The sequence below is a fragment of the Scyliorhinus torazame genome, chromosome 1, assembly GCF_047496885.1.
Source record: "Scyliorhinus torazame isolate Kashiwa2021f chromosome 1, sScyTor2.1, whole genome shotgun sequence".
NCBI classification, from domain to species: Eukaryota; Metazoa; Chordata; class Chondrichthyes; order Carcharhiniformes; family Scyliorhinidae; genus Scyliorhinus; species Scyliorhinus torazame.
The window spans coordinates 149,656,305-149,679,532 of NC_092707.1; the positions used below are offsets into that span (position 1 = coordinate 149,656,305).

The 23,228-nt window shown below is 61.5% G+C and overlaps 1 protein-coding gene across 3 annotated transcripts in view; it reads left to right on the forward strand.

The window, feature by feature from the left end:
- rps6ka1 (ribosomal protein S6 kinase a, polypeptide 1) overlaps positions 1-23,228 on the forward strand; it is a 491,911-nt gene that overhangs the window by 291,724 nt on the left and 176,959 nt on the right. For all 3 annotated transcript variants that reach the window (XM_072501006.1, XM_072501007.1, XM_072501008.1), the window contains one exon: positions 3,453-3,490. In XM_072501006.1, coding sequence (XP_072357107.1) covers positions 3,453-3,490 — 38 coding nt within the window. The remainder of the gene's footprint in view (positions 1-3,452; positions 3,491-23,228) is intronic.

The following is a 23,228-nucleotide window of genomic DNA, read 5'->3' on the forward strand; positions in this document are numbered from 1 at the left end:
AAATTCCACTGGGTACCCGTCCGGTTGCGGGGCCTTACCCGATTGCATCGCCTCCAACCCATCTACCATTTCTACAAGCCCAATTGGGTCCCCAATCAACCTTCGGGAGCTCCAAACCTCCCAGAAACTGCCTCATCCCCTCTTCCCCGGCTGGGGGTTCCAACTTATGCAATTTCCTATAAAACTCCCTAAACACCCCATTTCCCCCCCCCCCCCTCCCCCCATCTGGGTCCAAGACCGTATTCCCACCTGTATCCTTCACTTTCCCAATCTCTCACGCTGCCTCCTTCTTCCTTAACTGGTGCGCTAATATCCTACTCGCTTTCTCCCCATACTCATATACCGCCCCTCTCACCCTTCGCAACTGCCCTACAACCTTACCCGTGGATAACAACCCAAATTCCATCTGTAGCCTTTTAACAGCCCTTCCTCCGGGGCCTCTGCTTATCTCCTGCCCACCTGCAGGATTTCCTCCACTAGCCTTTCTATCTCCACCCGCTCCGCCTACTCCCTGTGTGCCCGAATCGAAATAAACTCCTCCCTGACCACTGCTTTCAGGACCTCCCAAACGGTACCTTCTGAAACCTCCCCCGTGTCATTAATCTCAACATATCACCGGATGGCCTTCCTCACCCGCTCACACAGCCCCTCCTCCACCAACAGTCCCACACTCAGCCTCCATTGCGGGCACTGGGCCCCCTCCCTTGCTCACTTGTAAATTTGATTTGATTTGATTTCTTTTCACGTGCCAAAGTACAGTGAAAAGTATTTTTTCTGCAGCCGAGGGAACGTACACAGTACGTACATAGTAGACAAAAAGAATAATCAGCAGAGTACATTGACAAATGGTACATCAACAAAACAATGATCGGTTACAGTGCGGAACAAGGGGCCAAACAAAGCAAATACATGAGCAAGAGCAGCATAGGGCGTCATGAATAGTGTTTTTACAGGGAACAGATCAGTCCGAGGGGGAGTCGTCGAGGAGGCTCGTAGCTGTGGGGAATAAGCTGTTCCTGTGTCTGGATGTTTGGGCCTTCAGACTTCTGTACCTTCTGCCTGATGGAAGGGTCTGGAAGAAGGCAATGTCTGGGTGGGAGGGTCTCTGATAATGCTGTCTGCCTTCCTGAGGCAGCGGGAGGTGTATACAGAATCAGTGTGAGGGTGGCAAGCTTGTGTGATGTGTTGGGCTGAGTTCTCCACACTCTGCAGTTTCTTGCAATTTTGGACCGAGCAGTTGCCATACCAGGCTGTGAAGCAGCCGGATAGGATGCTCTCTATGGCACATCTGTAGAAGTTTGTGAGAGTCGATGCAGACATGCAGAATTTCTTTAGCTTCCGTAGGAAGTAGAATCGTTGTTGGGCTTTCTTGACTGTTGCATCAACATGAGTGGACCAGGACAGACTGTTGGTGATGGTGACCCCCAGGCACTAAAAGCTATTAATCATTTCCACTTCGGAGCCATTGATGCAGATGGGAGTGTGTGTTGTGCTACGCTTGCTGAAGTCGCTGATCTGTTTCTTGGTCTTTCCGACATTCAGCGAGTGGTTGTTTTCGGTACACCACGCAACCAAGTGATTTATCTCCCCTCTGTAGTCTGATTTGTCGTTGTTTGAGATACGGCCAATAGGTGTTGACTAACACCACCGGCATCCCCTCCAATTTCCTGCTTACCATAATGTACCTTCCCCCAGAGTTCGCCTCTATATTTCCCATCTTGAACATCACACACTTATTGACCAAAATCACCACCCCCTTTGTTTTAAAATCCAACCCTGAATGAAATACTTGCCCAACCCATCCCTTCCTCAGCCTAATTTGGTATGTCTCCCTGCTGATCAACCATAGCCCCTCTTGGACCAGCCTCCGGCCTGTGTCCCGCACCTCCACAGGCCCGCCCTTGGGCGCCCACCGTCATCAATTCTCCTCCCCTTACACTGTAAATACCCTTCCCCCGTCAGCAGTACTTCCCCTACCACCCCACTGACCTTTCACTCACCCCCCCATTGCGCTTCCGTGAACTAGCCCACCCAGCTAGCCTGGCAGCCCCCACCCATGGTGCCTAGCATCCTGATTTCCCCCCCCCCCACTCGAACATTAGTGCAAACGAACCAAAAACAACCCCTCCCCAAGCCCAAACAAAGAGACCAAACCCCCATCCCTTAACAAAGGACAAAGAACAAACCTGAAGCTGAAAAAGAAAAAAATGGCCTGAAACATAAGTTAACAGCAACATCACAGCATCTCCACCAAAGTTCAAAGTCCACCTTCTCCTGCCAGTACATTGTTTTTAACGAAATCTACCGCCTCCTCCGCCGAACCAAAGTACAATTTCCGGCCTTCGTAGGTCACCCACAGATGTGCCGGGTACTGTAGCCCAAACTTCACGCACTTGTAGAGGGCTGCCTTGACCTGTTGAAGCTCGCTCTCCTCTTGGCCAACTTTGCACCCATGTCCAGGTACACTCGGATTTCACTGCTCTCCCAGGTGCAGCGCCTCGGCTGCCTGGCCCACCTCATAATTCGCCCCTTGTCCAGGAACCGGTGCAACCACACCACCATCGCCCTCGTTCCCCCAGGGCTACCTCATTAGCGCCCTGTCCGCTTGATCCACCTCCAACAGCTGTGCAAACACACCCTCTCCAAGCAGCTTCTCCAGCATCCTTCCCACATACGCGCCAGCATCGGCTCCTTCGCTCCCCTCTGGCAAGCCCACAATCCTTATATTCTGCCTGCATCAGCTCCATCTCTGCTGCCATCGAGGCCTGACCCTGGGCCGCCAGCTTCGTTTTCACCCTGTCGACCACCGCCCTGATTGAATCCACCGCCCGGGACAGGTCCTCCAGACTCTCCTTCCGATGGTGGGTGAACTTCTCATTCAGGAAGCTCACCAGCTGGTCCGTCAACCATTGAGTCGGCAGGGCTGCTCCCTGCCCCTCCGCCATCTCCACATGCATCACAGGGCCTCACCAGCTCCAACCAAATGATTCCCTCTTTTTCGACTGGTTCTGGCCCTTCGCTCCATACACCAGAAGGTCAATCTCTTCCCCTCACTCTCCTGCACCTTTATTCCGCCTCACATCCACCTGTTAACTGGGGAAAAGGTCTGAAAAAAATGCCACGAGTGGGAGCCACCAAATGTGTGACCACTCACACCGTGGCCGCCCCGGAATAGCGAGTGGGACCTTTAAACTTACCTGCTTTATGGCAACTATCACCCTAAATTGGGTATGGCATCACTCCCACTGATGCTGCTTGCCTTGACTGAAGGCCTTGGGAACCTGCTGAGCTGCACGTTTCTCATCCGGCCTGAGTCAGAAGTCCAGGTGAGAAATGTGCACAAAATTAGTAAATAGGAGCGAAGTGGCAATCTGACTGCAATTGCCACTCTTCAGAAGTTCTGTCCCAATGTCTGTCCTAGCTTTTAATTTTGTTTGTTTCACCTTTTTCAGTATTCTACTGGATGAAGAAGGGCATATTAAGCTAACGGGTGAGTGACAATAAAGCAGGAAATTAAATATTGACTCGCCTCTGAGACAGCTTGAACTAGTTTGCAAATTCTCTATCAAATGCTGCAAGCTCTATATTTCCTGACTTTTTTTCCATATTTCTCTAACTCTCCCATGCTCTTTTTATTGAATATCATGCATAAAGCTCTTGTGCCTTATTCTATAATATTAGACAAACTCTCAAACTCTGAACTTTTTATATTTGTTTGTAGTATGGGGTGAGATTCAACTGGTTTTGGGCACGTTTGGTGGGGAGTTTTGTATCGGCTGCATGGGCAAGATTGCGGCACGTATTCAATGGCACTAAGTGGCAAAAATGAGCTCCCACGATAATCTGCACATTACTGGATCCCTTGTCATCTGATTCGCCCGACTCGCGCCTTAGTGCTCGCCGCTAACAAAGGGGAACTGCTTTTAAATGCTCCCTCACCACTCCCTCTCAGTCAAAATACAAGCATGGCAGCACGAATTTGCTCCTCACTTTGGGGATTCTGACCTGACAGGGTTTCTCGGTGCTGTGGATCAGAGGCGGGGCACCCCAGTCCCTTGAGGAGGTTGGAGGACCAGCAACAGGATTAGCAATGCCACTTGGAAGGCAGTGGCCGCTGCTGTCTGTGCGGGCATCATGACCAAGAGGACCACCGTCCAATGTAGGAAGAAGACAAATGACCTCCAATGAGCTGCAAAGGTAAGTTATCACCTCTCTCCTGGCATCAGATCCGCCTACCACCCCACAAATTTCCAAACACCTCCCCCTTTCCAAATCTACTGACTAACACCTCGCACCTTCCCCATGTCTGATTTTCAAGCATGTTCCTCAGAACCCCCTGGCTCCCACTAGCACAACCCCTTCATATCTAGGTACAGTGCCCACACATGCCAGCTGCAAGAGATCCCCCTGACCCATTAAGCTTGCGGCTCACAATATCCTCTCTTTGTCCCTGTAGGAGACGATAGCTCATATAAATGAGAAAGAGCCAAGACAAAGAGGAGTAAGTCCCAGAAATCCGAGCCTTCATCCTCTTTGATGAATGGGCCCTGGAAATCATGGTGTTGCCCGAGGATAGTGCAGTCATCAGCAACGAGGTTGGCCTGCGCCAGAGTGGTGAGGATCCACTGTCCCTTCATCCAGATGACCTGTTACAAGTGAGTTGTTCCTATCTGACAAAATTATCCTTCTGTCTGACTGACCGCATGTCCATTGTCTTGCAGGATCACCATCTGATGAGGCAGGTCCATCTGGAATCGTTCTCTCCTGCCACCCAAGAGACCACCTTGGAGGAGAACTCAGAGAAAAAATACTGACAATGCATCACAGTTATCACCCGCACCTTCCACCAGCACAGAGACACACACCTCAGTGGGCGAGATCAGTGGGCAGGCTTCGGAGGCACTTTCTGGTGAGCACCACACAGCTGCTGATGCACATCAGGCGGAGGCAGGAACATCCAAGGGAGACAGCAGTCGGAGGTCTGCTAGATCTCACACAGCTGGGTCTCAGCTAGATACCAGGCCACTGGACAAGGTTTTCCCTGAGCTGATGCAGATGATAGGACACAGCCATGAAATTCAGGAGGAGGGGTCAGTGACATTTCCAGTGACTGCAAGGCTGATTAGGGAAGACCCAAAGGCTTCAAGTACAGGAGATGGTGTTGACAGTACGTGGCACCGAGGCCAACACTGCTAGGTTGGGATGCAGTGGAAAACCTGGAGCACGGCATCCGCGACTTGAGGCATGGCTCAGTTTGTGATGACCATGGCTGAAGGCCTCGACATCATGTTCCAGTCACTGAGGGACGTGTCCCAGACACAAGTGAACATTGCCGAAGCTCCAGAGCATGACCCAGTCCCTGAGGACCATCGCTGAGGATGTTGATACCATGGTGCAGACAATAGCGAGCCTCCAGGACTAGCAAAGCCAAATTACCCTACAGCTTCGGGAGCTCACTCCAGCTCCCTCTGTACATGGTGTCCCCTAAGTGCACCCTTAGGGAGGAGAAACACTGGAGGCCAACTGGGGCTCTGCCACCAAGGAGACTACAGCAGCCTCCAGTTCTTCTGAATCCCCTCCTCCTGACACCGGTGCATCTCAAGGGCAATGGGCACAGCAACGCTAATGACACAGGTAGGTCAGCCAGGCCCTCCAGAGGACACCCGCCAAGGGCACGAAAGGCCACATGGCGGGGAAAGTAGCAGGCTCCCTCTACCTCTGATGTGCATCCTGAGGACATAGCTCAGGATGTATTACACCATGGAAGATCAAGAAGAGTGAGGAGCACTGAGTGGGCACTGGTGAGGTCACTATCTGTAGTTAAGGGGATGTTCATATACAGTAAAATGTTCATATTCAAACTTGTCACACCTGATACATGTGAAGCCACTGTCACGTTAATAGTCACAGCGCGCCTGTCCCTAACCCCAACCCCTGCCAGGTGCTGCACTGAGTCTCTGCTGAGACAGAGCCTTCAGCTCATGGAATGACCAATGACACCTGTACACCTTGGGCCACTGCTGGTTCTCCCTTCTGGGTCCCTCCTCAACCTGGTGGGCGGCTGGGTCTTCAGGGTGTGCGGCGGCCTCCTCACATGGGATGCTGCCTCCAGCCTCTGCTGGCATTGCTGCCTTCTATGGTGTATGCCCACCTCAATTGCCACAAGCACAGTGAGGGCAGCCTCCACAGGATCCACACCAGCAAACGTTTTTTTTATCTGGAAGAAATTGGAGAAGGAGACCGAGACCGACAATCAGTTGGTGCTTGCATCCCAGGACCCTCAAGTCCCCCAAGCCTCCCCATCTGAACCATGTTTAGTAACTTGAGGAAGCCAGCAATATTGGAACAAGGATTTATTGAACTATAAACATATTCTGCCCATGGCTGTAACTCTCTCTCAATCCAGTCTTTGCTGGTAGAGCTAACCACACCAGGCCCTGCCTGGGCCGGCTTTTATGTCTCGCCTTTAACGGGCTCCCGCTGGGTGGCCTCTGTTCTTTACCTGGGAGGGTCGTGTCCACAAGTCCCACGGGAGGTCAACAATGGTTTCCCCGTGATGCTAGTGGCGGCATCATTTAACCCGGGCCCCCACTTGTTGTGGTCCAAATGCTTTCGCTGAACTCTCTCCTGAATCCTAACTTTATAGAAGACCAGCCTCATTCTCTTCAGCTCACCTGGGAGCAAAAGTGCCCATCTCCAAAGCTGCCGGCATAGACCTTGTCCCCTGAGAGAAACTGCCACCCTGGCATCCTGAAGTCATGGTGCTGCTTCTGCACTTACAGCTGCACCGCCACTTTCCTGCCAAGGTTGGGAAATGTGAGACTCAATCAGGTTCTAAGTCATCTGCACATTAGCAGTTCTGTAGGGTCTATTCCTGTTGTCACCTGTGATGTTGTGTGGTCGTTAAAAAGGAACCGTGCCAGCCATGTGTCCATGGAACCCGTAGTTTGTTTTTTTATGCCCCTTTTGAAAGTCTGGACTGCCCTTTCCGCCAGGGCGTTGGATGAGGGATGGTATGGGGTGGTTCTGATATGCCAGATGCTGTTCTGTTTTGTAAACATGGCAAATTCTTCACAAGTGCAGGGCATCCTATTATAGGTTACCAGGAATTCAGAGATCCCACGGATGCTGACCAAGCACCAGAGCTTTTCTACCATGACCCTGGACGTCATCGATGACAAGGAACATGCACCCATGAAACGCCCTACGAAGTCCACATGCAATCGCACCCATGGGCATCCTGGCCATTCCCATGGGTGAAGGGAGATTCTGATGCTCCTCGTAAGCCGGGCAGTTGCATATAACCCTCTCAATGTCCCCATCGATACCGGGCCACCAGACATAACTATGGGCCAACATCTTTATCTGTTACGATAGCCTGGGCTAGTGCAAGGTCAATTTCAGCCCTACTTCGAGTCAAGACAAGTGAATTAACCAATAATTCTTTTAAAAATACCCGCAGTCTTTGGCCCTTGGTTGCCCAATAATTACTGTCACAAGGGTTGTACATGTAAACACAATTATTTGTTACTAATAACAAGAACTATAATGAAATACGCAGTTAACTATTATCTAATTCCTCACTTTAACTTGCCCCCACCCTCAAACTCACACAAGACAGCCTAACACAGAGGGGAAGTAAGGGGTAAAAATCATATGTAAAATGAAAAAGTGTCTTTGTTTCAAATGGTGGTTTTTAGCACCTTACTCCTCTTCAAACTTTGCTTTCAGTTTCAGGTTTTTATAGTAGATTCATTAAGGTCTCTGTAGTTTCAGAAATACAGCAGTCACAGCCTTTCGGGAGTAAACAAGGAGGAGAGAGAGTCCTTGTCCCTGCGTTTCCATGAGTCAAACTGAGCTCCTTGGGACTCTTTAAATCATTCCACTGGGATATGATCCAATCACCACCTGTTACTGGGAAGAGCACGGCCTTTTGGGCCAATTCATTGGTCACCAGACAATCAATCAAACTGAGTCTCAGCTCATCTCTCTCTCTCTCTCTGTGGTGCCAAAAAGTCTGAAGCTTCCTGTTCAAAATATCAGAGACTAGCAGAGTGTTCTCTCCTGTAACTTCTGAATCCCTCATTCTCTCTGCTGTTTGACTTAAATAATAATAATCTTTATTAGTATCACAAGTATGCTTACTTTAACACTGCAATGGAAGTTACTGTGAAAATTATACATGTCCATTAATCATCCATGGATCAAGAATGATAGCGGCAAAATAAACTAAAGAGGAGTTAAGGGAATATACAGGAATCATCCTTGCATACCTCGCTCCCTAAAAGAATGAAACGTCAGGGCCTGGATTCTTCATTGTATGCAAGACATAAATCACAAACCATATCCATCCAATTCATCCCCATTATATAATTTCCTTTTCCAATCTCTACATTGGTAACTAGTCAGCCTTAAACCCGTGCCAAAGATCCGCTAACACGTTATCCTTTCTGGGAATGTGTGCAATTTCAAAATTGAACTCTTGTAATAATAAACTCCACCTTTAAACTTCTCTATAACCACAAATGAATTATTGTCTGTATAAACTAAGCTTTGTTTATTGTCATGTTGGATATATACTTCAAAGTACTGAAGGGCTAATAACAAGACTCAGGCTTCCTTTTCAATGGTGGAATTCTTTCTTTGGCAGGGACTTAGTTTTTGGGGAAAATATCCAACTGGCCTCTCTATTCCTGCATCATAGTCATTTAGTAGCACTGCCCCTACCCAGGTCATTGGCACCTGTGGCCATTTTTAATGATCTGCAAAAGTCCGGGTGGCCAGCACCAGTTCACTTATTAACATGGCTTTCAATCTCCCAAACTGGATCACAGCGTCTTCGCTTGTTTCCGCAACATATCCAACATGCACTGTATTTCAGTATATAACTCAGCCATTCGCCGTGGTTTCAGTCGAGACGAATGTGGCTTTATTGGTTCAGCGTTTCTTGGGCGCGATTCTCCACTCCCACGCCGAAGTGGCCGCGCCGTCGTGAACGCCGCCGAGGTTCACAACGGCGCGGAACGGCCCCGATCCCGACCGATTCAGGGACCGAAAAAGGGCTAGGATCGGGGCCGCGAGAACCTCAGGGGGGCGTTCCGCGAAGGCCGCGTCGTCACCGTGCGACGCCCGAATGACGCACCGCTGCGTCATAAATTGCGCGAACCGCGCACAGAGGACCCGGAGGAGAATTGAGGAGATGGCTGAGCCCCGAAGAGCCGCACCGAGGTTCCGGGATACGGACCTGGACACCCTGGTGGATGAGCTGGAGCGGAGAAAGGACACCCTCTGCCCAAGACGTGGGCATCGCCAGCCATCCAGTGCGGTGAGGCACGGCTGGTGGGCGGTGGGCACTGCAGTCAGTGCTGTGGGGCAGACCCCCCGGACGGGGGAGCAGTGCTGCAAGAAACTGCACAACCTCACCCGGGCTGCCAGGGTAAGTGCCATGAGGGTGCCCCCAGGCTCCCCCCGCCCCCCCCCCCTGGGGGGGGAAGTGGGGTTGGGGGGGGCATTGGGAGTGTTGGGGGGGACTGGGGCATCAGGGGCGATGTTGGGGGGGTCAGGGGGTTTGGGGGGGGTCACAGTGTCCAACTATCTACTCGACCCACATGAGCCCCGGGACTCCCCTGGAGCGAACCCATGGCGTGCTGTCTCCTGAACCAGCAACAATGTTGTCAATATCTGCATGCCCTGATGATACCCGCCTAATGGTGATGCTTTATCCGACACCCCCCCCGCCCCCCCCCCCCCAGGACAAGACAGCGCATAACCAGCGGGAGTGCATGAGAACCGGAGGGGGTTCTCCGGTCCTGCACCCCCTAACCATTCACGAGCAGAGGGCCCTGGACCTCGCTGGGGGATCCGCCACCTGGGAGATCGTGCCATGCCAGGTTGGAGGCGCAGAAGCAAGTGAGAGAACCCTGCATGTCCTCTCCACCCCCAACCCGTCATCGCCTCCCTCACACTCTGGCCATTGCACCCCAGATCCCATCCCCCCTCACACTCTGGCCACTGCACTCCAAATCCCATCTCCCCTCACACTCTGGCCACTGCACCCCAAATCCCATCCCCCCTCACACTCTGGCCACTGCACCCCAGATCCCATCCCCCCCCTCACACTGTGCACCCACCACCACCATACACCCGGGCCACCGTGTCTTAACGAACCCCAAATCTTTTATGTTCCCCAGGGCCATCGTCCGAACCTTCAGGGACGTCTCGCCCAGGAAGCAGCGCAACGCCACCCACCGCAACGGCACCCAGGGACGCACGCCAGAGGTTGGCAGTTGTTCGGACAGGAGGGCAGACCTCACAGTCTGGGACACAGGACCGGGACGCTGCGACCTCCAGGACAGACATTAGTCAGGGGCACAGGGTGGACAGTCATGCCGAAGCCCACATCACGGCCACACACCCGCTGGATCGAACTGGAGGTCAAGACGACATGGCCCGCATGGAGCTTGCGTCGGGCCATGAGGGTGACCAGTCCACACCAGACGTCTTGACGGATGATGACTTCGAGCTTGCGGCACTGCTGTCTCCCACACCGTTCACCATCGCAGAGACACTCACCTCGGTTGGGCAGATAAGTGATGAGGCTCCCGGGTCACAGTCGAGCCGGTACAGCAGGTGGAGTTCGGAGCAGCCGAGGGGCTGGACGGTCGGAGGGCAGCCCAGGCCCAGCTGCCACCCAGACGGTTCCCGGGTTCCTGGATGTAATTGACCCACCCGGACAACCGATGCGTATGGACACCCAGGGACTGAGTAACGGGATAAGGGCCATCTTCCAGGACCTGCACACGCAGCTGGAGGAGTCTATCCGCGTCCAGGAGCAGGGAGTGGTGCCGCTCATCGCAGCCACCCAGGCCGACACCGCACGGGTGGTGTCCGCGGTGGAGGCAATGGGTGAAGGGGTTTTGGCCATGGGTCAGGTTCTGCAAGGCATTGGGCTTCACGTGCACGCGTCATCCATGGCCCAGGAGCGGGCTGCCCTCTCACAGGTAGCCATGCGCCAGAGCCAACACGACATTGCCGCCGCTCTCCGGGCCCTGGCTGAGTCTCACCATGCCATGGCCCGGTCCCAGCAAGCGATGGCTCAGTCCCAGCAGTCGGTCGCAGAGAGCATAGACCGCCTGGCGCACGTGATGGATGGCGTCGCGCACTCACAGGTCGAGATAGCACAGACCTTGGCAGGAATGTGGCACTCTCTGGGCCCCGTCTCGGCGAACATTCGGACCGTGGTCGATACCGCTGCAGGCCTCCAGGACTGGCAGCGCCAGGTGTCGGGGGTGCGACGGGGCATGTCTCTGAGCGCATCTCCGTCCCACAGTGAGGCCTGGGGGCCACCGGGCTCCCCGAGGGAGAAGGAGGTTCTGGGGCCCGTCCCGGTAGCTCCACCAAGGGATGTCCCGGTACACTCGGCCTCTCCCCGTTCCGTCCCTGGCGCATCTGGTGGGGAGCGGGCAGGTCAGGGTGGCACCATGCCATCCAGCACGCCCCCAGAGCAGCCTGGCCCATCGAAGCCGGGCCGCCCCAGGAAATGCGTGCCGAAGGGGAGCCATGTCGAAGGGCGTGATTCACAGCAGTCCACCTCCACTCCTGCTGTACCATCTGGGAACACACCTAGACGTAGTGGTAGGGCCCGGAAGGCAAAGTCGTTAGGCACGTAAGAAGTTGGCACGGGTGCAGGGCACAGTTTAGTTGTAGGAGGTAGGGCACCTATGTTCACCACACGAATAAACGCACTGTTAAATTTGACTTGGAAGACTGTGTGCTATGTCCGGTGCCAGGGGGCTCGGGAGGGTGCCCGATTGGCATCGTGGTATACGAGCCGTTCAAGGTCTGTTCCAGGTGTGGTGACCCTCCCCCTCCCCCGCCCCCCCATAATCGGACACCGTTGTCCTCGATACACCGACGCCAGCCACCCCACGGGCATGTGGTGAAATATCCGTCATGAAGGCTGTGACCACCGGAGTGCATGGTTCAGCTATAGCCATGAGTCAGACCTTGGCTGGCGAATCTGAGCACACAGCTCATCACAGAGCGGGCTGTCATCATTCAACATGGCACTGATCACACCCGCTTACCCAATCATCAATGTTGTGCAATCCCGTAGTGCCGCAGTGGTAAGGTGATGTGGAATTGTTGCCGTGAACGCGGTGCGGGGGGGGGGGGGTGCAGTGGTGGGTGCCCATGTACAGGAGTGACGGTGCAAGTGGCAGTGTTCAGCGAATCCCACCCCCACAGTGCGTGAACCGTGCGGCCACCAACGCATCGCGTGCCCGCCGTCCGCGGCGGTGCCGTCGCACAGCCTCCTGGGCATAATGAGCAGCCGGGCTGTGTCTGTGTCCTGCGCCCCACCCCCCACCCTGATGCACGCCATCCTCCTCCTCCCCACCCCCCTCTTCCTCCTCCCCCTCGTTTGCATTGGCTCTGGTGCCGTCGGGTCCTCCCTCCGACTCCTCCACCAGGTCATCTCCCCTCTGCATGGCAATGTTGTGCAGCGCACATCAGACCACAACTATGCGACCGACCCTGTCGGGCCGGTACTGCAGGGCCCCTCCTGATCGGTCCAGGCATCTGAAGCGCATCTTCAGCAGCCCGAAGCACCGCTCCACCACACCCCTGGTTGCTGCATGTGCCTCGTTGTATAGGCTCTCCGCGTTGGTGTGAGGCCTCCATATTGGTGTCAGCAGCCATGACCTCAATGGATAGCCCTTGTCGCCCAGCAACCAGCCCCTCAGCCGGGGGGGGGGGGTCATCCATCGAACATTGCGGGGATGAACGACTGAGCCAGAATGTAGGCGTCATGCACACTGCCGGGGTACTTTGCACACACGTGCATGATCTTCATGTGGGGGTCGCACACCACCTGAATGTTCATGGAGTACGCGCCCTTCCTGTTCATGAACACGTCCCTGCTGTCTGCAGGCGGGCGCATGGGGACGTGCACACCATCGATGACACCCTGGACCATCGGTATCCCGGCCACCTTGGCGAATCCACGTGCCCGTGCTTCCTGCTATGCTCGGTCCTCGGGGAATTGAATGTACCTGTCCGCGATGGCGTACAAGGCGACGGCCCTGATGCACCTGTGGACCGATGCCTGTGATATCCCGGATAGGTTCCCCGCTCGGCGCCTGGAAGGAACCGGTCGCATAGAAGTTTAGGGCCACCGTCACCTTGACAGAGACTGGTATCGCGTGTCCTCCTCCCATTCCACGTGGTGAGAGGTGCGCCACGAGCTGGCATATATGTGCGACAGTCTCCCTGCTGAACCGTAGTCTCCTCCTGCATGTGATGTCCGGTAGGGCCTCGAAGGACATTCTGTCACGGTACACCCTCGGCCTTGCTGAACGCCTGTGGCGCCCTGGCACCACCATCAGTGGATCCTCCTGCTCCACCTGCTCTTCCTCCTCCTCCTGCTCCCCCCCCAAGCACTTCCTCTGCATTCCTCGCCGTCTGGCAGTCAATGTTCCCCTCGGCATCCCCCTGAACATTGGGGTCCTGAGCGCCTGCGGCCTGCGTGTCGACGACGGGCCACTCCGCAGCCATCCCCTCTGCTGCACCGGCAACCGCTGCATCTGCAGCCACTGTGGGCCGTCCGACCCTATGCTGCCGGATGGCAAACTCCAGAACTGCGGCTCCAACCACGGCAGTGAACATCGCTGTCTGGTTGGCATACATGGTGACCTGCAGGAGGGTGGTGGGGGGCAGAGAAACGACATGTTACACCAAGGTTCTTCCACACCTTGTCAGCCGGGCTGCATGGGATAACTGTGTGCCCCAGTGGCCTGGTCGCGCTGCAGATACGCAGCCAGCCTAACACCTGGTCACTGTCTGCGCCCAACGGTCACTTCACACCGTACTGCTCACCAGTGTGCCACTCGCCTGTGCCCATCAGCCACACGCACCCTGCGGCCGTGTCCTCGTCACCGTCCTGCCATATCAGGGCGGCTGACATGTTGCATCCGCGGATGGACGATACCATCCACACTCTCCCTCACCCCCCTCCCACCTGCACACTCTTCCCCCCCCCCACCTGCACGCTCACCCCCCCCCACCTGCACTCCGCTCCCTCACCCCCCCACCTGCACTCCGCTCCCTCGCCCCCCCACCTGCACTCCGCTCCCTCGCCCCCCCCACCTGCACACTTCCCCCCCCACCTGCACTCCGCTCCCTCACCCCCCACCTGCACTCCGCTCCCACCCCCCCCCCACCTGCACACTCTCCCTCGCCCCCCTCCCAGCTGCACACTCTCCCACCCCCCCTCCCACCTGCACTCTGCTCTCACCCCCCCACCTGCACTCCGCTCCCTCGCCCCCCCACCTGCACACTTCCCCCCCCCCACCTGCACTCCGCTCCCTCACCCCCCACCTGCACTCCGCTCCCACACCCCCCCACCTGCACACTCTCCCTCGCCCCCCTCCCACCTGCACACTCTCCCACCACCCCCACCTGCACTCCGCTCCCTCACCCCCCCCCACCTGCCCTCCGCTCCCTCGCCCCCCCCACCTGCACTCTCTCCCGCCCCCCTCCCACCTGCACTCTGCTCCCTCACCGCCCCCCCACCTGCACACTCTCCCTTGCCCCCCCCCCACCTGCGCACTCTCCCGCCCCCCCCCTCCCACCTGCACTCCGCTCCCTCACCCCTCTCCCACCTGCACACTCTCCCGCCCCCCTCCCACCTGCACTCCGCTCCCTCACCCCCCCCCACACCTGCACACTCTCCTACACCCCCTCCCAACTCCACTCCGCTCCCTCACCCCCCCCACCTGCACACTCTCCCTCGCCCCCCCCACCTGCACACTCTCCCTCGCCCCCCCCACCAGCACACTCTCCCACCCCCCCCCACCTGCACTCCGCTCCCTCACCCCCCCACCTGCACACTCTCCCGCCCCCCCTCCCACCTGCACACTCTCCCACCCCCCCCTCCCACCTGAACTCCGCTCCCTCACTCCCCCCCACCTGCACACTCTCCCTCGCCCCCCCCACCTGCACACTCTCCCACCCCCCTCCCACCTGCACTCCACTCCCTCACCCCCCCACCTGCACACTCTCCCTCGCCCCCCCAGCTGCACACTCTCCCACCACCCCTCCCACCTGCACTCCGCTCCCTCACCCCCCCACCTGCACACTCTCCCTCGCCCCCCCCTCCACACTCTCCCTCGCCCCCCCACCTGCACACTCTCCCACCCCCCTCCCACCTGCACTCCGCTCCCTCACCCCCCCCACCTGCACACTCTCCCGCCCCCCCTCCCACTTGCACACTCTCCCGCATCCCCCCCCCCCACCTGCACACTCTCCCTCGCCCCCCCTCCACACTCTCCCTCACCCCTCCCACCTGCACACTCTCCCGCTCCCCCTCCCACCTGCACACTCTCCCGCCCCCTCCTCCCACCTGAACTCCGCTCCCTCACTCCCCCCCACCTGCATACTCTCCCTCGCCCCCCCCACCCGCACACTCTCCCTCGCCCCCCGCAGCTGCACACTCTCCCACCCCCCCTCCCACCTGCACTCCGCTCCCTCACCCCCCCCACCTGCACACTCCCCCGCCCCCCCCACCTGCACACTCTCCCGCCCCCCCTCCCACCTGAACTCCGCTCCTTCACCCCCCCCACCTGCACACTCTCCCTCGCCCCCCCCCCCACCTGCACACTCTCCCTCCCACCTGCACTCCACGCCCTCACCCCCCAACCTGCACATTCTCCCGCCCCCCCTCCCACCTGCACTCCGCTCCCTCACCCCCCTCCCACCTGCACACTCTCCCGCCCCCCTCCCACCTGCACTCCGCTCCCTCCCCCCCCCACCTGCACACTCTCCCGCACTCCCCTCCCACCTGCACACTCTCCCTCGCCCCCCCCACCTGCACACTCTCCCACCACCCTCCCACCTGCACTCCACTCCCTCACCCCCCCACCTGCACACTCTCCCTCGCCCCCCCCAGCTGCACACTCTCCCACCACCCCTCCCACCTGCACTCCGCTCCCTCACCCCCCCACCTGCACTCCGCTCCCTCACCCCCCCACCTGCACATTCTCCCTCGCCCCCCCGCCACACTCTCCCTCGCCCCCCCCCACCTGCACACTCTCCCACCCCCCCTCCCACCTGCACTCCGCTCCCTCACCCACCCCACCTGCACACTCTCCCGCCCCCCCTCCCACCTGCACACTCTCCCACCCCCCCCTCCCACCTGAACTCCGCTCCCTCACTCCCCCCCACCTGCACACTCTCCCTCGCCCCCCCCACCTGCACACTCTCCCACCCCCCTCCCACCTGCACTCCACTCCCTCACCCCCCCCACCTGCACACTCTCCCTCGCCCCACCCAGCTGCACACTCTCCCACCACCCCTCCCACCTGCACTCCGCTCCCTCACCCCCCCACCTGCACACTCTCCCTCGCCCCCCCCACACTCTCCCTCGCCCCCCCCCACCTGCACACTCTCCCACCCCCCCTCCCACCTGCACTCCGCTCCCTCACTCCCCCACCTGCACACTCTCCCGCCCCCCCTCCCACCTGCACACTCTCCCGCCCCCTCCTCCCACCTGAACTCCGCTCCCTCACTCCCCCCCACCTGATACTCTCCCGCACCACCCTCCCACCTGCACACTCTCCCTCGCCCCCCTCCCACCTGAACTCCGCTCCCTCACTCCCCCCCACCTGCACACTCTCCCTCGCCCCCCCCCACCTGCACACTCTCCCACCCACCTGCACTCCACTCCCTCACCCCCCCCTGCACACTCTCCCTCTCCCCCCCCAGCTGCACACTCTCCCACCCCCCCTCCCACCTGCACTCCGCTCCCTCACCCCCCCACCTGCACACTCTCCCTCGCCCCCCCCTCCACACTCTCCCTCACCCCTCCCACCTGCACACTCTCCCGCTCCCCCTCCCACCTGCACACTCTCCCGCCCCCTCCTCCCACCTGAACTCCGCTCCCTCACTCCCCCCCCACCTGCATACTCTCCCTCACCCCCCCACCTGCACACTCTCCCTCGCCCCCCACAGCTGCACACTCTCCCACCCCCCCTCCCACCTGCACTCCGCGCCCTCACCCCCCCACCTGCACACTCTCCCTTGCCCCCCCCCACCTGCGCACTCTCCCGCCCCCCTCCCACCTGCACTCCGCTCCCTCACCCCCCCCCCCACACCTGCACACTCTCCTACACCCCCTCCCAACTCCACTCCGCTCCCTCACCCCCCCCCACCTGCACACTCTCCCTCGCCCCCCCCACCTGCACACTCTCCCTCGCCCCCCCCACCAGCACACTCTCCCACCCCCCCCACCTGCACTCCGCTCCCTCACCCCCCCCACCTGCACACTCTCCCGCCCCCCCTCCCACCTGCACACTCTCCCACCCCCCCCTCCCACCTGAACTCCGCTCCCTCACTCCCCCCCACCTGCACACTCTCCCTCGCCCCCCCCACCTGCACACTCTCCCACCACCCTCCCACCTGCACTCCACTCCCTCACCCCCCCACCTGCACACTCTCCCTCGCCCCCCCCAGCTGCACACTCTCCCACCACCCCTCCCACCTGCACTCCGCTCCCTCACCCCCCCACCTGCACTCCGCTCCCTCACCCCCCCACCTGCACATTCTCCCTCACCCCCCCGCCACACTCTCCCTCGCCCCCCCCCCCACCTGCACACTCTCCCACCCCCCCTCCCACCTGCACTCCGCTCCCTCACCCCCCCCACCTGCACACTCTCCCGCCCCCCCTCCCACCTGCACACTCTCCCACCCCCCCCTCCCACCTGAACTCCGCTCCCTCACTCCCCCCCACCTGCACACTCTCCCTCGCCCCCCCCACCTGCACACTCTCCCACCCCCCTCCCACCTGCACTCCACTCCCTCACCCCCCCCCACCTGCACACTCTCCCTCGCCCCACCCAGCTGCACACTCTCCCACCACCCCTCCCACCTGCACTCCGCTCCCTCACCCCCCCACCTGCACACTCTCCCTCGCCCCCCCCACATTCTCCCTCGCCCCCCCCACCTGCACACTCTCCCACCCCCCCTCCCACCTGCACTCCGCTCCCTCACCCCCCCCACCTGCACACTCTCCCGCACCCCCTCCCACCTGCACACTCTCCCGCCCCCTCCTCCCACCTGAACTCCGCTCCCTCACTCCCCCCCCACCTGATACTCTCCCGCACCCCCCTCCCACCTGCACACTCTCCCTCGCCCCCCTCCCACCTGAACTCCGCTCCCTCACTCCCCCCCACCTGCACACTCTCCCTCGCCCCCCCCCACCTGCACACTCTCCCACCCACCTGCACTCCACTCCCTCACCCCCCCCTGCACACTCTCCCTCTCCCCCCCCAGCTGCACACTCTCCCACCCCCCCTCCCACCTGCACTCCGCTCCCTCACCCCCCCCACCTCCACACTCTCCCTCACCCCTCCCACCTGCACACTCTCCCGCTCCCCCTCCCACCTGCACACTCTCCCGCCCCCTCCTCCCACCTGAACTCCGCTCCCTCACTCCCCCCCACCTGCATACTCTCCCTCACCCCCCCACCTGCACACTCTCCCTCGCCCCCCACAGCTGCACACTCTCCCACCCCCCCTCCCACCTGCACTCCGCGCCCTCACCCCCCCACCTGCACACTCTCCCTTGCCCCCCCCCCCACCTGCGCACTCTCCCGCCCCCCTCCCACCTGCACTCCGCTCCCTCACCCCCCCCCCACACCTGCACACTCTCCTACACCCCCTCCCAACTCCACTCCGCTCCCTCACCCCCCCCACCTGCACACTCTCCCTCGCCCCCCCCACCTGCACACTCTCCCTCGCCCCCCCCACCAGCACACTCTCCCACCCCCCCCCACCTGCACTCCGCTCCCTCACCCCCCCCACCTGCACACTCTCCCGCCCCCCCTCCCACCTGCACACTCTCCCACCCCCCCTCCCACCTGAACTCCGCTCCCTCACTCCCCCCCACCTGCACACTCTCCCTCGCCCCCCCCACCTGCACACTCTCCCACCCCCCTCCCACCTGCACTCCACTCCCTCACCCCCCCCACCTGCACACTCTCCCTCGCCCCCCCCAGCTGCACACTCTCCCACCACCCCTCCCACCTGCACTCCGCTCCCTCACCCCCCCACCTGCACACTCTCCCTCGCCCCCCCTCCACACTCTCCCTCGCCCCCCCCACCTGCACACTCTCCCACCCCCCCTCCCACCTGCACTCCGCTCCCTCACCCCCTCCCACCTGCACACTCTCCCGCCCCCCCTCCCACCTGCACACTCTCCCACCCCCCCTCCCACCTGAACTCCGCTCCCTCACTCCCCCCCACCTGCACACTCTCCCTCGCCCCCACCCACCTGCACAGTCTCCCACCCCCCTCCCACCTGCACTCCACTCCCTCACCCCCCCACCTGCACACTCTCCCTCGCCCCCCCAGCTGCACACTCTCCCACCACCCCTCCCACCTGCACTCCGCTCCCTCACCCCCCCACCTGCACACTCTCCCTCGCCCCCCCCTCCACACTCTCCCTCGCCCCCCCACCTGCACACTCTCCCACCCCCCCTCCCACCTGCACTCCGCTCCCTCACCCCCCCCCACCTGCACACTCTCCCGCCCCCCCTCCCACTTGCACACTCTCCCGCACCCCCCCCCCACCTGCACACTCTCCCTCGCCCCCCCCTCCACACTCTCCCTCACCCCTCCCACCTGCACACTCTCCCGCTCCCCCTCCCACCTGCACACTCTCCCGCCCCCTCCTCCCACCTGAACTCCGCTCCCTCACTCCCCCCCACCTGCATACTCTCCCTCGCCCCCCCACCCGCACACTCTGCCTCGCCCCCCGCAGCTGCACACTCTCCCACCCCCCCTCCCACCTGCACTCCGCTCCCTCACCCCCCCCCACCTGCACACTCCCCCGCCCCCCCACCTGCACACTCTCCCGCCCCCCCTCCCACCTGAACTCCGCTCCTTCACCCCCCCCACCTGCACACTCTCCCTCGCCCCCCCCCCACCTGCACCCTCTCCCTCCCACCTGCACTCCACTCCCTCACCCCCCCACCTGCACATTCTCCCGCCCCCCCTCCCGCCTGCACTCCGCTCCCTCACCCCCCTCCCACCTGCACACTCTCCCGCCCCCCTCCCACCTGCACTCCGCTCCCTCCCCCCCCACCTGCACACTCTCCCGCACCCCCCTCCCACCTGCACACTCTCCCTCGCCCCCCCCACCTGCACACTCTCCCACCCCCCTCCCACCTGCACTCCACTCCCTCACCCCCCCCACCTGCACACTCTCCCTCGCCCCCCCCAGCTGCACACTCTCCCACCACCCCTCCCACCTGCACTCCGCTCCCTCACCCCCCCACCTGCACTCCGCTCCCTCACCCCCCCACCTGCACATTCTCCCTCGCCCCCCCGCCACACTCTCCCTCGCCCCCCCCCCACCTGCACACTCTCCCACCCCCCCTCCCACCTGCACTCCGCTCCCTCACCCCCCCCACCTGCACACTCTCCCGCCCCCCCCTCCCACCTGCACACTCTCCCACCCCCCCTCCCACCTGAACTCCGCTCCCTCACTCCCCCCCACCTGCACACTCTCCCTCGCCCCCCCCACCTGCACACTCTCCCACCCCCCTCCCACCTGCACTCCACTCCCTCACCCCCCCCACCTGCACACTCTCCCTCGCCCCATCCAGCTGCACACTCTCCCACCACCCCTCCCACCTGCACTCCGCTCCCTCACCCCCCCACCTGCACACTCTCCCTCGCCCCCCCCACACTCTCCCTCGCCCCCCCCCACCTGCACACTCTCCCACCCCCCCTCCCACCTGCACTCCGCTCCCTCACCCCCCCCCACCTGCACACTCTCCCGCCCCCCCTCCCACCTGCACACTCTCCCGCCCCCTCCTCCCACCTGAACTCCGCTCCCTCACTCCCCCCCACCTGATACTCTCCCGCACCCCCCTCCCACCTGCACACTCTCCCTCGCCCCCCTCCCACCTGAACTCCGCTCCCTCACTCCCCCCCACCTGCACACTCTCCCTCGCCCCCCCCACCTGCACACTCTCCCACCCACCTGCACTCCACTCCCTCACCCCCCCCTGCACACTCTCCCTCTCCCCCCCCAGCTGCATACTCTCCCACCCCCCCTCCCACCTGCACTCCGCTCCCTCACCCCCCCCACCTGCACACTCTCCCTCGCCCCCCCCTCCACACTCTCCCTCACCCCTCCCACCTGCACACTCTCCCGCTCCCCCTCCCACCTGCACACTCTCCCGCCCCCTCCTCCCACCTGAACTCCGCTCCCTCACTCCCCCCCACCTGCATACTCTCCCTCACCCCCCCACCTGCACACTCTCCCTCGCCCCCCACAGCTGCACACTCTCCCACCCCCCCTCCCACCTGCACTCCGCTCCCTCACCCCCCCCCACCTGCACACTCCCCCGCCCCCCCCACCTGCACACTCTCCCGCCCCCCCTCCCACCTGAACTCCGCTCCTTCACCCCCCCCCCACCTGCACACTCTCCCTCGCCCCCCCCCACCTGCACACTCTCCCACCCCCCTCCCACCTGCACTCCACTCCCTCACCCCCCCACCTGCACATTCTCCCGCCGCCCCCTCCCACCTGCACTCCGCTCCCTCACTCCCCTCCCACCTGCACACTCTCCCGCCCCCCTCCCACCTGCACTCCGCTCCCTCCCCCCCCACCTGCACACTCTCCCGCACCCCCCTCCCACCTGCACACTCTCCCTCGCCCCCCTCCCACCTGCACACTCTCCCTCGCCCCCCTCCCACCTGAACACTCTCCCGCCCCCTCCCCCCCTGCACACTCTCCCTCAACCCCCTCGCCTGCACACTTTCCCGCCCCTCCCTCTCCCACCTGCACTCCGCTCCCTCGCCCCCCCCACCTGCACACTCTCCCACCCCCCTCCTACCTGCACTCCACTCCCTCACCCCCCCCACCTGCACACTCTCCCTCGCCCTCCCCAGCTGCACACTCTCCCACCACCCCTCCCACCTGCACTCCGCTCCCTCACCCCCCCACCTACACACTCTCCCTCGCCCCCCCTCCACACTCTCCCTCGCCCCCCCCCACCTGCACACTCTCCCACCCCCCCTCCCACCTGCACTCCGCTCCCTCACCCCCCCCACCTGCACACTCTCCCGCCCCCCCTCCCACCTGCACACTCTCCCTCACCCCCCCACCTGCACACTCTCCCTCGCCCCCCGCAGCTGCACACTCTCCCACCCCCCTCCCACCTGCACTCCGCTCCCTCACCCCCCCCCCCCACCTGCACACTCTCCCTCGCCCCCCCCACCTGCACACTCTCCCACCCCCCTCCCACCTGCACTCCACTCCCTCACCCCCCCACCTGCACATTCTCCCGCCCCCCCCCTCCCACCTGCACTCCGCTCCCTCACCCCCCTCCCACCTGCACACTCTCCCGCCCCCCTCCCACCTGCACTCCGCTCCCTCCCCCCCCCACCTGCACACTCTCCCGCACCCCCCTCCCACCTGCACACTCTCCCTCGCCCCCCCACCTGCACACTCTCCCACCCCCCTCACACCTGAACACTCTCCCGCCCCCCCCCCTGCACACTCTCCCTCAACCCCCTCGCCTGCACACTTTCCCGCCCCTCCCTCTCCCACCTGCACTCCGCTCCCTCGCCCCCCCCACCTGCACACTCTCCCACCCCCCTCCTACCTGCACTCCACTCCCTCACCCCCCCCACCTGCACACTCTCCCTCGCCCCCCCCACCTGCACACTCTCCCTCGCCCCCCTCCCACCTGAACACTCTCCCGCCCCCCCCCCTGCACACTCTCCCTCAACCCCCTCGCCTGCACACTTTCCCGCCCCTCCCTCTCCCACCTGCACTCCGCTCCCTCGCCCCCCCCACCTGCACCCTCTCCCGCACCCCCCTCCCACCTGCACACTCTCCCTCGCCCCCCTCCCACCTGCACACTCTCCCTCGCCCCCCTCCCACCTGAACACTCTCCCGCCCCCCCCCCCCCTGCACACTCTCCCTCAACCCCCTCGCCTGCACACTTTCCCGCCCCTCCCACTCCCACCTGCACTCCGCTCCCTCGCCCCCCCCCACCTGCACACTCTCCCACCACCCCTCCCACCTGCACTCCGCTCCCTCACCCCCCCACCTACACACTCTCCCTCGCCCCCCCTCCACACTCTCCCTCGCCCCCCCCCACCTGCACACTCTCCCACCCCCCCTCCCACCTGCACTCCGCTCCCTCACCCCCCCCA